At 49.6% G+C, this 15535-nt stretch overlaps 6 protein-coding genes across 6 annotated transcripts; 3 read left to right on the forward strand and 3 right to left on the reverse strand.

Annotated features, from left to right (window-relative positions):
• Positions 1-59: 59 nt before the first annotated feature.
• Positions 60-2164, reverse strand: N7533_013041 (fungal specific transcription factor domain-containing protein; the record flags this gene model as incomplete). The annotated part of the gene is made up of 4 exons (XM_057109691.1): positions 60-599; positions 652-1554; positions 1596-2085; positions 2139-2164. 4 exons carry the CDS (start codon positions 2162-2164, stop codon positions 60-62), a joined length of 1959 nt encoding a protein of 652 aa, XP_056953276.1.
• Positions 2165-2823: 659 nt separating this feature from the next.
• Positions 2824-4126, reverse strand: N7533_013042 (iron-sulfur cluster-binding protein, rieske family domain protein; the record flags this gene model as incomplete). Its single annotated transcript, XM_057109692.1, has 2 exons — positions 2824-3235; positions 3294-4126. 2 exons carry the CDS (start codon positions 4124-4126, stop codon positions 2824-2826), a joined length of 1245 nt encoding a protein of 414 aa, XP_056953277.1.
• Positions 4127-5194: 1068 nt separating this feature from the next.
• Positions 5195-6518, forward strand: N7533_013043 (cystathionine beta-lyase; the record flags this gene model as incomplete). Its single annotated transcript, XM_057109693.1, has 2 exons — positions 5195-5410; positions 5484-6518. The coding sequence occupies 2 exons, from the start codon at positions 5195-5197 to the stop codon at positions 6516-6518; spliced, it is 1251 nt and encodes a 416-aa protein (XP_056953278.1).
• Positions 6519-7183: 665 nt separating this feature from the next.
• Positions 7184-11266, reverse strand: N7533_013044 (GAS2 domain protein; the record flags this gene model as incomplete). The annotated part of the gene is made up of 1 exon (XM_057109694.1): positions 7184-11266. One exon carries the CDS (start codon positions 11264-11266, stop codon positions 7184-7186), a length of 4083 nt encoding a protein of 1360 aa, XP_056953279.1.
• Positions 11267-12698: 1432 nt separating this feature from the next.
• On the forward strand, positions 12699-13919 carry N7533_013045 (fungal specific transcription factor domain-containing protein; the record flags this gene model as incomplete). Its single annotated transcript, XM_057109695.1, has 1 exon — positions 12699-13919. The coding sequence occupies one exon, from the start codon at positions 12699-12701 to the stop codon at positions 13917-13919; it is 1221 nt and encodes a 406-aa protein (XP_056953280.1).
• Positions 13920-14387: 468 nt separating this feature from the next.
• N7533_013046 (uncharacterized protein) lies at positions 14388-14741 on the forward strand (the record flags this gene model as incomplete). The annotated part of the gene is made up of 1 exon (XM_057109696.1): positions 14388-14741. One exon carries the CDS (start codon positions 14388-14390, stop codon positions 14739-14741), a length of 354 nt encoding a protein of 117 aa, XP_056953281.1.
• Between the last annotated feature and the right edge of the window lie 794 nt (positions 14742-15535).

The following is a 15535-nucleotide window of genomic DNA, read 5'->3' on the forward strand; positions in this document are numbered from 1 at the left end:
TGCATAATCAAAATTCTAAGCTATTTCGCCGAAAAGAAAAGAAAAGAAAACCAGTGATATTACAAATTTCCAATCTCCCAAATCCCCAAGTACGGCTGCTGATGATCCTGAAACTGAAAGAATGGATCATGTGTAATATCCATGAAAGACATATCTCCTTGAACGCCCGGCCCATTAAAAAACGGCTCTCGTGGTAGCGGGATCTGAGTTGCGTTGCTATCGATGGTGTCCACATTCCAAGGACCGTGCATGGGACTTTGCGAACTATCCCGATCGCGCTCGCCCACTGTACTTGAATATGGCGGTAATGCCTGACCTCCATCGGAAGTATCCACCGCTCTTGTTGAGCGATGGAATATCTCTGTCTCAACGGTGAGTTTGTCATGATGCTTCTCGCTTGGGGTTTGCGCTTGTAAGAACGACAAGTCGAAAAGCCCGTCCCCTGTAGATGAATATGATGATGATCGAGATGAGTTGTGCAGAAGAATATCCCACATTAGAGCGGTATCTATCGATAGCGTCCGCCGTGAGGATCGCTTATTGTTTGAATCTGGACTCCCAGTGAAAGCCGAATGGACGAGAGTTTGTAGTTTTTGGTACTGTTACTTGTTAGCTTTACCTCGCTGTAGTTTGAGTTGTTGAAGAACTGACCATTGTCTGGCAGCGCGGCCATTTTTTTGCTAGCTCGCCCAGGAACTTTGTACAAATTTCAACAGCGCGTTGGGCAGATTCTCGGATAGCTGGATCTGCAGCCCGGCAATAGTAAATATGAATTGTCGCCGCGATCGAGACAGTATGAGCCAGAAACGGATCTGAAAGCGAGTATTCTTTTTCGGTGATCATTTCAATCAGTCGGACTGTCCAGGTTGAGTGAATCAGGGCGAGCTCTGAGGATGTTTTCCAGAAGGTGTTTGGAACAGAAAGCTGAGAAGACTGCTGCGGGCGCCACGAGTAGATAAATGGGTGATTAAGGACGCTGTGGATTGCGTGGTAGGTAAATTGAAGATATAGCCACGAACTCCAGTACCAACGCTCTGCTTGAAGGTCTTCTTTAGGTTGCTCCCAAAATCTCACCGAGTCCCATCGGTGGCGAGTTGGGAACTTGGTTTCGATATCCATCAAATGAGCCCCCAGGATCGAGTAGCCGGATTTCACCGACCAAGGTGGTGTTGCGTCACCGACCGAGCAATGGGATACATACTGTTGTACCTCGCTCCAGAAGCAGCCCAACTGTACCATGTAAACCCAGATATCACCTCTTGCTGAAAAGGACCCTGTCTCCTGGGGAAGCTGGGGTGGTTTAGTACCCATTTCCCGGGGAGATCCCATTCCCATGGCCATGTAAACAGGTCGTTGAATATCCTGGAACATATCCAACTGCATATTTCGAAGGCCATACTGCTGGTCCAAGAAGTGTATACTCCAGAATAGTCTTCGCTTTGCTTCCGAAGCAGGAAAAATGGCACCTTCGTTTTGTTCAACGTCAAGCCCCCCCGCATTTCGCGAGATTCGTGACAAGACCAATATGTAGCCAGGCAAGATCGGTATCATTTGCTAATCAATCGTTAGTACATAGCAAGGACTTTGACAAATACTAGCCATTCGGACTGACAGATGTATTCCGCGAGTGCAATCAGGCAAAGGCTCTGCATCGTAGACAGGTCCACACTCCCTTGAGCAATGCGAAACATAACGAGACCACGCGCGGACTCCGCATACTGGCGACACATTTGATCCTTTCTTCCTTCCAAGAGAGGATTATCCGAATAGCGCAGAGCAAGAGTGAGGACTCCGAAGATAACCTCATTTCGACAGTTCTCTGGCGAAGCTAAGTCCTCAGGATCGAGAAGCCAGAGAGGCTGCTTGTGGCAGTATCTGAAATAGAGACCGATTGATTCTGACACAATTTCTTTGGATGGTAATGTAAACGGCATGACCTCGGGAAGCTGCAGACTCATAATATCATTGGAGCCATCTTGTCTCGCGGGTGATTCCTGCATGTTGCTCGATTCAGCTGTAGCCTCGCGGCTTTCAAGTCCCCGCGAATACGATTTTGGCGTCTCTGGGTCAATTTCGTTGGTCGACCTGTCCCAATCAGTGCCTTCTTTCAATATGACATCGCTTAGGTCAGTACATACATTGAACCCTCGAGCATGAGATCCATTTTCTGTTCCAGCATTTTCAATCGACTCTCCTAGTCATCTTAGCCGTAATTCTCATTTCGCGGGCCAGCAAACCATACCATGGCTGAAGAGTCCTCCCATGCATCCCACCCTCTGCTATACTGACATGACTGCTGAAGACGCGTACATGTAGAGCACGCTGGTCGCTCCCCAGGACATCTTGTCTTTTTTCGCCTGGTGGCAGTCTATTAGCACGATATCACCCCCGGCGATAACAAGGCCCAGGGAGTGAGAACAACATACCGACAGTTTTCGCAGGCTTGGTGAGATCTCTTGCTGACCCGTGAATTCATTAAGGGTACCTGCGATCAACAGAGAGACAGAGAATATATACCTGATACAGAGTTGCGGTACAGAGTACGTAGCTTTATGAAAGGGCAAGCGCGGGGTTGTCGGATTGTAAGCCGTGCGGAGACGATCCTATGACCCACCGGTTGGTTGACCCGCGCCCAAAGGACCAACTAAACTTCTAGTGGATATAGCGATAAACGGGAAATGATGACACAACAGTTTCCAGGCAGTCTGATTAGTTGTAATTGAAAGTACAGTACATGAAAAAGGACCGTCTAGGCCTTCGTTATCGAAATTCGCTACCCAATTAAATCATTCCATCCAATATCAAAAATCAAGCACCACACTACTACCAGTCCAGTTCACTCTTCCCCTCTGCTGAACATGCAAGCCCAGAGCAAAATTCCATATCTTCCGTTGTTGTTGAACCTGCTGGATTTTGACGGGCGGGCCATATTTCTCTGCTTTCTTTTTGCTCCTCCTTTCGGTGGGATGTGACGAGGGAGCGAACGGTATTTTGGAAGAAAAGAGGTGCGCTCTCCAATTCAGGGTGGAGCTGCCCGTTCACAAATATGCCAGCATTGAGATTCTTCTGAGCCGCATTGCACAAATATTTGTCTTCGGCAAGTACCCTTTTGAAAAAGCTATCGATATACTCAAAGTCCGCGTCGGAAGCGTCATTCTGGCGATATACTTCATACTCCATAGAGCATGTTCCGACGGAGGTAGGAACACAGCGCATCATGTAGAAGAAATGGGGCCTGGCGCTTCGGTCAATACGAAAGGATTGGCTGGTTATTATAAAGATGCGGAACTCACGAGACTGTCATGCAAGCATTCGGGAAATAATAAGTGCTAGCATTCTGAATATCCTCTTCGATTTTATCCTCCTTCGGTCGAGAGAAATGTTGAATGTGCCCGGCTTTCGAGATCGTATAATAATATGACAAGTCGGCCAAATTGGCCACATCAGGGTGGGCAACAGTGCAGTGGTAGCACTCATTATAATTATCGGCAAGGGTCTTCCAATTATAATCACCGTCCATCTGCCAAGTATGGTCAAATTTGTAGTTGCTGAAATCGAATTTCTGGAATCGTTCCTGCGTATCGACTCCCTTGAAATCTTCCTCCCATGGGACTGGGGTGGGAGATGAATCGAGGTTCACCCAGACGAATCCAAGTTTGTCAATATGAACGTGCACGGGTAGGAGACCCTGGTTCTCCTTCTCGAATCCTTCAACGTCGTCGAATCGCGGGGCCTTGGCTAATTTTCCGTTCAAGCCGTATGACCAGCCGTGATACTTGCAGGACAGAATTTTGACATTGCCTTCATCCTCCTGAACAAGAGGGAACGCGCGATGACGGCAGATATTGTGGAATCCATTTACGGTGCCCTGGCGATCCTGACAAAGAAAGAATGAAAATCCAGCTTCATGAAATCGAAGGAAGTCTCCGGGCTTTGTGAAGCGCAATATGTGGGTGATTAAGATCCATTTCTTAGAGAAGATAGCACGGCGTTCTAGCTCGTACATCTCCTCGGAGCGATACCATGACGCAGGGAGAGCTTTGGGTGGCTCTACAATGGGAGAAACCTTGTGATCGAGGGTAGGCTTGTCCTTGTAACCGAATAGAGACGCGACAGCTGCGGCCATGATGATTTGATATTGTAGTATTATCAATCAATACTGAAGAATTTATATTTTCAAAAGCTTGGTTGGATTTGGAAACAACACATGCTGCCATTTATGCCGTCGCTGTCTTATCTTGAGTATTGTTCTATTCGCTGGCTCCGCTCACGCGACCAGCTAACGAAAGCGGGATGACATTTGCATGAGTCTGTTGTTCAGAACGGACCTAGACCGACGGTAAATCCACCGGGCTCGCACAAGGTTAGGTCCTTACACTAGCTGATAGATCTCCAGTCAAAGCGCACTCTTTCGGCCTGCCAATTCCTGCGTTGCAACGAGGGACCTCTGCACCCCGGTTGCTCGGAGGATCCCCGATCACCTGAGCGGAGGTCACCGTGCGGACCCCCACGAGCGACTGTAATGGTCAAGAAGGGAATATGCTATGGTCAATGCATGCTAATGTTTGCTGAAGAATACCATGTCATGAGCGGCTATCAATCCGACTGGGATTTTCATACACGTGTGACATCAGCCCGGTTAACCCCGAGCTGCGACACGCAACATTACATTATTTATTTCTTTAATTCTCTAAATGTATAACAATGGAAACATGTGTATGTCAAGACGGTTATTCATAATATTTGGGGTACACCCCCACTATTATTCGTCGCTATTCTATTGTACCACAAGAACTATAGGGTAGTCTCCAAATATTTCCCCAGAACGGTCTCCGCCGGTCATGTGGACACCCATCTAAATTAATAACATCGGATATTCTCATTCGTGGATATAAGTTTATTGTACTCTGGTTCCGAGGGGCAAGCGTCAGTGACAGTTCTTTCAAGTGGAAATCGTTCACCCCCAAGCCAGCCATCAACACCACGTAACAAAAATCATATGTGAACACCGATTGCGCGGTCCATCTCCGAAATTCAGTGCTTACAGCTCTACCATTTAAATTGACACTAAGCTCCAAATTGCAACATACTGAACACACTATTCCTGAAGGATAAATCCACCCAATCTTCCAGCTTCCCCGCTTCCAATCTGTCAAAAATAGCTACAATCTTCGACATATCAACCTACAACACAATGGGATCAAACGGCACCACCCAAAACGGATCAAACTTCGTTTTGACCGGCGATGCTCTCCACAAAGCTCTCCCCGACATGGGGATGGCAACCAGAGCCGTCCACGCCGACGACTTCGTCACTCCACACCGCGCAATCGCACCAGGAATGCACGTCGCCGTGAACTTTCGCTATGCGAGAGACCCCGACCACCTCGTCCCCGAAGAAAATAACGATGTAAGAAACCCCCCCATCTCTGAAAGCTCCTACACCTAAGAACTTCGTACTCACAAGACATCTCCTCCACCAGCCCAACGCCCCAGACGACTCCCATGTCTATTCCCGCTACACAGCCCCGAATTCCAAACGCCTCGAAGTCCTCCTCCGCAGCCTCTTCGGTGGTGAAGTAATAACCTACTCAACAGGCCTCTCCTCCTTCATGGCAATGGTCGTCCTCATAAACCCTAAGCGCATCTTCATCGGCGACGGCTACCACGGCTGCCACGGCGTAATAGACATCATCCACCGCCTATCCGGCATACAAAAACTAGAACTATCCGACATCGACCAAGCCCAAGCCGGCGACATAATCCACGTCGAAACACCGCTCAATCCAACCGGCGAAGCGCGCAATCTAGCCTACTACCGCGCCAAAGCAACCGAGAAGGGCGCATACTTGACAGTCGACGCGACGTTTGCGCCGCCGCCGCTGCAGAATCCGCTCGAGCTGGGCGCGGACGTCGTCATGCATTCGGGCACTAAGTATGTGGGCGGTCACTCGGATATGCTGTGCGGGTTGCTTGTGCTGCATGAGGATCGGGTTCGGGAGGGCTGGTTGAAGACATTGCATCGGGATCGGCAGTATATGGGGGGTGTTATGGGGAGTTTTGAGGGGTGGTTGGGGATTCGGTCGGCGAGGACGATGCATTTGCGTGTTATGCGGCAGGCGCAGACTGCTGAGAGGCTTGTTGCGTGGATTCAGGAGCAAATTGTTGACAAGACTGCCAATCCGGTGAATCGGGTGCTTGAGCGGGTGCAGCATGCTTCTATCCAGTATGAGGATTTGAAGGATGGATGGCTGAGGAAGCAGATGCCTGGTGGTTTTGGGCCTGTGTTTTCTATTTGGGCGAAGAGTGCTGAGCATGCGAGGCGGTTGCCGAGTAAGATGTTTGTTTTTCAGCATGCGACTAGTTTGGGGGGTGTGGAGAGTTTGATGGAATGGCGGGCGATGAGTGACGCTGGCTGTGATCCGCATTTGTTGCGCGTTAGTTGTGGCATTGAGGAGTTTGAGGATTTGAAGAATGATATTCTGCAGGGGTTCAAGTCTTTGTTGGACGAAAGTTGAGGATTTTCGCCTTTGAGCTTGAATGAAGTTGTGTATTGTGAGTTGATAGAATGAATAAATAAATTACATTATACCTGAGAGTTGTGGAATTTGCCATGGTGAATCTACGAATAGGTACTAGCATCACTACATCGTGAAACATCCCGAAGTGAGAAGAACATTTGGATTATCAGATGAAAACTATCGCTAGCAAATTGCTTCTACAAAGGACACGGAACTAACTTTCAAGAGAGATCACTCTATAATGTGTATTGTATGCAATATCAAAAAGGTGGCTCGAAAGGGTATCGAGCAGAAAAAAGCTATTTACAAGCCACGAAGAAAAGCAAACAAAGACGTGTATCAGGATATCGAGCAAGAAAGCCAAAAGAGAACCCAGAAAATGCAGAAGATAAAACCAGAACCAAAAGATGACAACAATATATGATCAATTTCCACAATTTCGCCGCGCTGATGCAAACCAAAACGATGCGATGGCCCATAGGAAAAAAAAAAACAGGAGAGGGCAGGAAGAAATATGATGCTAATACTGAGATATGCAGAACCCATACACAATGGGTGTTTGAAAGCACTCTTTGGGAGAAGAAGATAAAGAAGAAAAAATCCAAAGCTCACGATGAGAGTGAGCTGCTGAATGAAAGGGATTTTGGGGGGAGGCACCGCTTTTACCTGCGATTACCCAGGCCCTTGAGCACGACGCGTCTGCTAGTGCCGACAGAGCCAATGTCACTAACACTGCGGACCTTGGGCAAAGAGCGAATGGAAGCGGTATCACTGATATCGTGGTGCTCGGTGACCTCATGGTTGAGAGCAACACCCAGTGGGAAAGGAGGAGGGTTGGTGGAGCTGGAGAGGCGAGTTTTGTTGAGGACGTCTTCGACCCAGGCTTCGCCCTCTGGGCTCATTGACACATGACGCGCACGAGGTTTGGGTCCAGCAAGACCGAGAGGGGTGGCATGGGAATCCGGAGCCAGGGAGTTTGTGTTTCCGGGAGAGTGAGAATGGATATCGCCAAATGAGTAGTTTGAAGATACCGAGAGGCGACGCCGGCCTGTGGAGGCAGATGGAGGTGAAGTGAATGATGCCAGAGCGCTCGTGGTCACAGATCTCGTGCCAACGATGTCCGATGCATTGGATCCCCGTCGCATCTTGCGAACATTGAGTGAAGAGGCGGGTCGGGCGCTCATGACGGACGGGGGGCGAGATGGAGTCGCTCGGCCTGAGGTCATATGAGCCGGTGCGGCCGGGGTGAGCAGAGAGCCAGGGGTGGAGTAACCAGGTGAAGAACGGGCTGTTAAGCCTTGCACTTCGACACGGGGCGTTTCGGAAACCTTTCGGCGACCGTGATGGATGACATATTCGCGAAGATATTCGCCCAGATCGGCCCAACCACCACCAACACGAACCATGACACGTTGATTCTCCTCGCCAACAGTACGGACGAACAGTTTTGTAGGAGCTGTTTGTCCGGCGTGTTGGAGGTGATAGAGTCTGACACAACTATCTTCCGATTTGAACACCTGTGAGCGTCTTCTGGTGGCAGGCATGAGCGAAAAAGAAGGTGCGGGGGTAGCACTCCGAGGTGGTGCCCCAGGTGGTGATTCCGAAAGAAATCTGTCTCGCATCTTTCGGTCCAATGAAGATGATGACGAAGATGTATCGGCCTCATTATTAGGATCGACGAGGTTGATCCGTCCAGGAAGCGTGTTCAAAATCGAGTTGACCTTCTCGTCGAGGCGATCTCTAGGTTTTCTCCGTGGCCTATTCGGCGTAGATGCTCGAGAGCCAACATCTGCCAGTTCCGATACATCCTCCTCCACGTAATCAAGTTCTTGCCGTCTCATACCCAAGCTTTCCAGGCTGGGATGAGCTGTCAAGCGCTGACGCAAGCGGAGAGACTTTGGTTGGTCCTGATTGAAAATCGCGCGCAGGGAAGAGACCTTTGTAGCAGGTCGTACACTGCGCTGCGCTTCCTTCTCGGCCTCCTTCTGGACTTGGCCGCTGGACTTAAGATCGGAGGCAGATTTCCCGCGTGTCAGGGCAGGGCGTCGACTAGATGATCTAGCAGGCACCTGTGGAATAGGCAGGGTTGAAGGATCCGGCAGCTCTCGGGGAATCGATGTTTTCTTCAACGGCAGTCGACCGGCAGGGGCCGAGACCGGGTCGCGGTCCATTTGAATGTCCATTTTCTCATTGATGAATCTCTCTAGCGGCAGACTCAGGGAGCGGTTGTCTTGGAAAGTAGTCCGAGGAGACACCTTGCGGCTCTCGAGGTGACGAAGACGATCAGCTCGCAATGCATGGTCGCTCCGAGGTAGAAAAGAGGGAGGCTGGGGGAAGTCGGAGAGAGGAGGTGTCAGAAGAGGACCATCCTTGGACGAGTCGGTATGGGGTTCAAGGGCGTCCGGGCTAGAGATCAGAGAGGAGTTGTTTGAAGGGAGAGAACCGATAGATCCTGTAGATGGTCTTCGATAACGTGGCTTTACAGCGGCTTTGTCGAGATCGAGCTTAGCAGGCCGGGTTTTGGAAAGCTTGATAGGGCTCTGCAATGGCTTCTTGGACGGCGCTTGTTTCTGGGGTGTGTGCTGGGAGGGCTTCGCGGCGGCGTTGAGCGGCTCTTGGATGGAATTTATTGGGACCCGGGTTCGAGGTTGCTGTGGGAGAGGCTTGTGCAGCATAGTCGAGACTGGAATTCGGGTCGGTGTTGTCTTTGGAGAGCTGTGAACCGGCGTGTGGTGAAGGCTGGGCTTATCCATCGCAAAGGCGAGGGACGGTTCCTCCTTCGACCGCCTATCCGGAGTACCTGTAGCAACGATTTGCTCAGGCTGCTCAGGCTGCTCGATCCGGGCAACCACGGCCGGTTGAACAGACGGGAGGTCGGGAATATCAGATGTTTCGGTTGCCTGGGCTTCCTTCTCATCTCTATTCGTGTCGGCGTTCTTTTTCTGGCCCGTCACAATTGGTTTCGGAGTATCCTGGTAGATATTTTCTGTGGGAACATCGACAGGGACAAGGAGATCTGATGTGGCCGCGGAGTCACTCGTTCTGGACGAGGCAGGCCTCGTTGTGAAAGGGTCATCGTCCGTCTCGCGCTCCGAGAGCGCAGCAGGCTTGACGGATGATTCCCGAGATGGCGGCGCAGGTCGTTGTATAAAGCCATGGGGTGGGATGTTTTCTTTATTTTCGACGCTAGGTATCACTGGGAGTGGCACTTGATTGGGAGAAACATCCCCTTCTGGTTCAATGGATGAAAGTGGTGGAAACACGGATTGAGTCGGGGTTGGTGTATTCGCATCCTCATTGGCGCAATCGGACGACGACACAACTTGAGGCACATGCTCGGGTTCGTCGTGAGTATGAAGAGTAGGCGGCGTGTCCGGCTCAGAGAGGGGTGGGAGAGTCGAATCGCTCTCTGCAGCAGACAATCCTGAATCTTGTGACAGCTGGGATGTTTCCTGTTCGTCGGCATTACTCTCTGATGAGAGATCGGGTTCAAGCTTGGGCTCCTCTTCAATGGTCTCCATCTGAGGAAGCTCCGGTGTTGACTCTGGCTCGAAGGATTCGACCAAAGCTTCATCCGATTGTGTTTCAGTCGGTGTCTCATCGGCCTTCTCTTCAACGGGAGGCGCGACGGTTTCGGCCTCTCTGATCTCCCTCTCGTGTTGTTCCTTGGCACGTAGCCACTCCGTGCGAAGCTTATATTTGTCGACCTCGACTACCCAGGCAGCGAAGTCCGCCTCAATTCCCTCGAGATCATCGATCCAGCTCTCGGGTAGAGAGTCCTGGCGACCTTCCAACGCATCCAGGACCCTATCCATCCGTCTGCCCACGGACACGACCGCAGATTCGAGCTGAGCATGGTCGGCGCGTAGATGAGAGCTGGAGAGGAAAGATTTGCTGTTCTCGGAGGGATCGGAGGTTCGTAACGCGTGAAAGGAGGTATTCAGGGCGGATCGAGAGGATTTGAGTTCGCGAAGCAGGCCGGGAATCTGGCGGAGGACAAGGAGTCGGACGTCCCAGGTGGTCAAGAGGTGATTGAGGCGAGATAGAAAGGGCAATGCGCGTAGGATTGTAGCAGTCACGACAGCCGTGAAGTCACTAAGTTGCACATAGCTGAGTGGTGGAGGCACGGACACGGTGCTTGTGGAGGAGGAAGGGCGAGACCGGGATGGAATGTGGGCACTCAAAACGTGCTCTTTGAGTTCCTCCACGTTTAAATTGTCCATTCCGTCGCGTATTCCCTCTATCCTTTGTTCATATTGCTCCACTATCGTCGACGGCAGACAGCCATAGTAGGGGATATCGCTGGTGCCAGGGGGCATCAGCAAGGCCGAAGCAGCCCGCTCTAAACCATTATCCCCCGACTGTGCCTCAACCGGTGGCACAAATCCTTTCCCTTCTTTGGCATCAGCATGTTTCGGCCATGTCCAGGTCTGGACCTCTTTATACCAGATATTGAGGTTCTGGGCGGCTACCGCGGCGCGTATCCCTAGGGCGCGTTCAGCTGGCGACACCTGAGAGATACTCTGGGAGAGGACATCGCGGGAGAATTTCTCGTTTGAAGGTACAGCTTCTGTCGAGGTGAGGGCATTGAGGGTCGATTCGGGGGAGAGGTTCGCTAGCAAGGGATCGATTTTTTGATATATGGACTCCGGGTGAGCGGGCGAGGTGGAACGCGAATTTTCTCGAGAGTGGGCGGGCGAGAGGCGGATGGAGGGACGAAGGGGGCTAATTCGACTGGCTGGCATTCCGAAGGGGTGAAAAGGCTATATAGCCCTGTGGTCCAATTCACGAGGAGATGGGGGAAGGTTCAGCCAGGTCGGAGTGGCATGAGATTGATGGGGGTCGATATAAAGCGGGCGGACGATGGGACTGTCGAGCCCGCATGCTGAGATGCGTTTTATCGGAAGAAAGAGGAGGAAAGAGACACGAGGATTGGCAATTTCCAGGTGTTGCAGGAGAAATTCGGGAGAGTGAAGAAGTGTGAAGAGGTGGGAAGACACGAGGCCTGGCGGTAAAGGAGGCCTTCGGTACCAGCAGTACAGTATAGTATACAGTACCACTGTATACTACTATCCTTATAGTAATAGTAATACTATAACAAAGCGGAGAAAGGAATTCCGCAGGATCACGACAAAGGGGAATTAGAAAATGGGAGGATTAGATATATCATGAAAAAGAAAAAGGGTACAGACAAGAAAACAAAAATAAAATGGTCCTTTTTTGGAGGGTGGAGCCCAAAAGGGGGCACGGATGAGGAGGTCCACCAACAATCCCGCCGATCCGCGGCGCTATATTCGCGTTGTCCGGGGCGAACTGATGATGTGCAGCGGAAAAAAAATATGATACGATTAGATATGATGCCATACTATCTAAGATAGAAGATATAATGTATATAAAGTGGTATATATTGGTATTTTCGGGTAAATAATTGGAAATTACCTCCTTGCTTTGGACCATTGAGTGCTGGTCCTAGCTTGCCTGTCAAGCCACTCCTGATAGGCTAAAAGTAGATCATGGAATTAATTATAAGTCAAGGGATACCTCGTTCCTTGAATATTAGAAATAGAGTAAATAATAGACTACATTGTAGCTTACAATTTACTATACTATAGTATCAGTAACTCTCTAGTAGTCACCTAGTATTTAGTTACCTAGGGCTATCCAAGGTATCCAAGGTATGCGGGAGTTGCAAGGTAGACGCGGCCATCCGGGCGGCCCGCACTCCGCATATCCGCGCCAAACTCTGAGCTTCCCAGAGCCAAACCTCAAACTCACGCTCACCTTCTCGAAACTTTATCAATGCCACCAGACAGAGCTTCAAAAGCATGCCTTCAATGTCGAAAGAAAAAACGCAAGTGCAATGGCCAACATCCCTGTCGGAATTGCTTCAACGCCAACCGGGAGTGCACATACAACAAACCAGCTCCAAAGCGGTTACCCTCGAATGAGGACCACTTGATAGAGAAGGCTGAGATGGAGACTAATCCCACCGCTGCAAAAGCTACAGAAAGTGGCGCATCACTCAATTCGGGGGATCTGTTAGCTAAACGACTAGGCCTATCAACAGATTGTTCTTCGGGGAAGTCGAGGCTGTGTTCTTGGAACTTTCGTTTACATAATAGCCCCTCCTATATCAGTATAACAAGACCATTTACCGAGATCTTGACCACTCAGAACATGCACCGACTCGCGGATATCTACTTTACGGAAATACAGCCGGTCTATACATTTCTGGACCCTAAAATGGTCCATAGAGCCATTTCCGGTTCACCCGACCAACCACCACAGCACCCTTCAAACTGTGTTCTCCTGGGAATCGCAGCTCTAGCTTGTCTTTTCAGTACAGAAGAAGCATCCGATCTCCAGTCGGAAATCATCCATAATGCTCGTGCTTCGCTAGAATACTCAACAACACTGGCCGCGCCAACGGTAGACCATGTCGTGGGATGGCTACTACGGGTCTTATATCTGCGCTTCACCAGCTCGCCAAATGCGACATGGCTCGCAAGCTGCACACTAATTCACATGATTGAGACGGTCAAATTACACTATGAACCATCCCAGAACAACAAATCAAATGCCACCACCGCCTCGCAAGACCCTGACCCATACAGCCCCCAATTAAAAAGACAAATGTACTACACAGCGCAAATCTTCAACACATGGATCTCTTACGACTACGGACAAGCAAGAATAGCACCACGAGGCGCCTCTTGTACCTTCCCCTCAGAAGGATGGACAGAGGAATCACGCACATTCTGGAAACTATCCGACACCCTCGATCCAAATCTCCCGCTCAACGCAGCAGAACTAGAAACCATGCTCGAGCAAGCCGTCCAACTGAACCCATCTCATCCAGCCATGAAGCTCAAACGGTGTAATATAGCACTTTGCATATACCGCCGCCTCCGTGTAACCGGCTGCACAGTCTCGCCTAGCGCCGTGGATAAAATCCTGCAACTTGGAGACGATGGTATTCAGATAGCTACAATCATGGCGAAAGCGCGTTCACCTTGGTGGCATGTTTTGAATGTTCCATTCCAGTTTCTCTGCGTCTTACTGGCGATCGATACCCGGGCCTCGCTTGGCCGTGTTGGGCAGGCATTTCAGACGCTGAAATTGCTGGCTGATGAATATGGGGCCGAGGCTATTCAGGAAACGTGGGCGAGTGCTTGTACATTGTTACGACTTCAGATTCGGAGAAAGCGAGATGACTTTGAGCTTTTGAATTGCGTTGAGAATGATATCCTCGCTTGGAATTCTGGCGGGGCGCATTCGACTTCATTGGATCTGAGCCTCCCAGAGCAGCAGCACCTACTACCCGATGGTGGAGATTACGGCCCAGGAGAATTCTGGGAGTTGGATGAAATTTTCTCTAGTAATTTATTTACACTGTGAAATCGAGACTTATGACCTATGCCCTGTTCCATGTGCTATAGGCGCCGTCCACTAATTCCCAGCGTGACTGGCTGAATCAAGTACTTTGCCGCTGATGTTGAAGTCTTGTGGGTGTTGAAGACGATTGTACGCCGACACTTCGACAAGCGAAAGTTTCGCATCATTGTAGGAAATTCCGACATGCCCCTCCCTTGGGGAGCGACGCAAATTTGAACATCTTTGTGAATCTCCTGTCCAATTGGTAGCACGGCATCGGTCCAATGTTCTGTGCTTTTGTTAGATTATATCACCTGCTTACTTTGTTTCTACCCCAATTAGGAAAGAGCAATTTTCTATATTGGACTGCTGACAAATAGCTTAGTATCGGCCCCCAATCTACTCAACTCTCATTTTGACGGTTTCTGGAGTTTTTTGTCTTTGATCTTCATAAAGCATGCATTCTTGGTTTACTTCCCCGCTTCAAGCATAATGTCTCAAGAAATTCACTTCATCAATTTGTCCCACCCTGCAGAGCCGGTCTCGGCCGAGTCCCGAAGGGGAGCCCATGCCCACGCCGCACGAACAGCACATGCTAGACGTGATCGCTTTCGTATCATGAAATATCCTGTCGAGGCCAAAGACCAAAAAGTGAAAAATAGGAAGGGGTCTACGAAGAAAATTCATAAGCCGACTAAGGGCACATCGGTGGGCTCAAACCTAGCCCAAGATGCGTCGTCTCTGCCGATCTTGAAAACGCTTCTATCATCAAGTCGACGAGATCCGTTTGACAGCATGGCTAAATCCTTCACTGAGTTTCAATACTTCCTATTCGATCATTGTTAGTTTCACCAATAGACTTTCTTTCACACTCTTTTTCTCTGTTTCGTTTCTCAGCTAACGCTTCTGTTAGATACCCAAATAGTTATCCCCGATCAAAGTGTCAAATGCAACCGTCTTTTAAGCCCCAAAAAGTATTGCCATTTAATGAAAAAGGAATTGACGCGGCTTCTTGTTATTAGGAATGATTCATTGGATAGCCTTTTCCTAATAGCCTGTCGCCACTTGACTGGCAAAAATTCACAGCGTCCTGGAGAAAAGGCTCATTATATGCAACTGGCACTAGAGTACAAAGTTTCTTGCTTGAAATCTCTGAATGATGCTATTTCTAGAGAGGCAGGGAAAGCGTCAATAATCAGTGACTCTACTTTTGTGACGGCAATGATGCTTACATCAGACGAGGTGAGCAGATCACAGTCACAGCTAGGGATGGATCAAAGGCATTAATTAACTCACCTGAAATTAAAGCTCCATCTTGGCGACTTCAATATGGCTCGAGGCCATATTTTGGGTGTTCTTCGCATGGCCCAGCACAATGGTGGACCTCAAAATCTAGGCTGCAATGGATTTATGAGGCACCTACTATACGTGCTATGGCGGGATGTCCACACTTTTTCGGAGATTCAAATGTCAAAACAACAGGCCCCTGTCAATGCTTCTTGCATCTAGATAACCATGTATTAATTTAGAATATATACAGTAAGCTTCAAGTTAACTCCACTATCTGAAAGGTCTGGTTCTACCAATGATTAATTACAGGTTGCCTATTAGAGTACTTTGCTCTTTCCTTTCTGGACTAG

Source organism: Penicillium manginii (assembly GCF_028828005.1).
Source record: "Penicillium manginii strain IBT 31320 chromosome Unknown utg000010l:1.0-1143873.0:1.0-1144522.0, whole genome shotgun sequence".
NCBI classification, from domain to species: domain Eukaryota; kingdom Fungi; phylum Ascomycota; class Eurotiomycetes; order Eurotiales; family Aspergillaceae; genus Penicillium; species Penicillium manginii.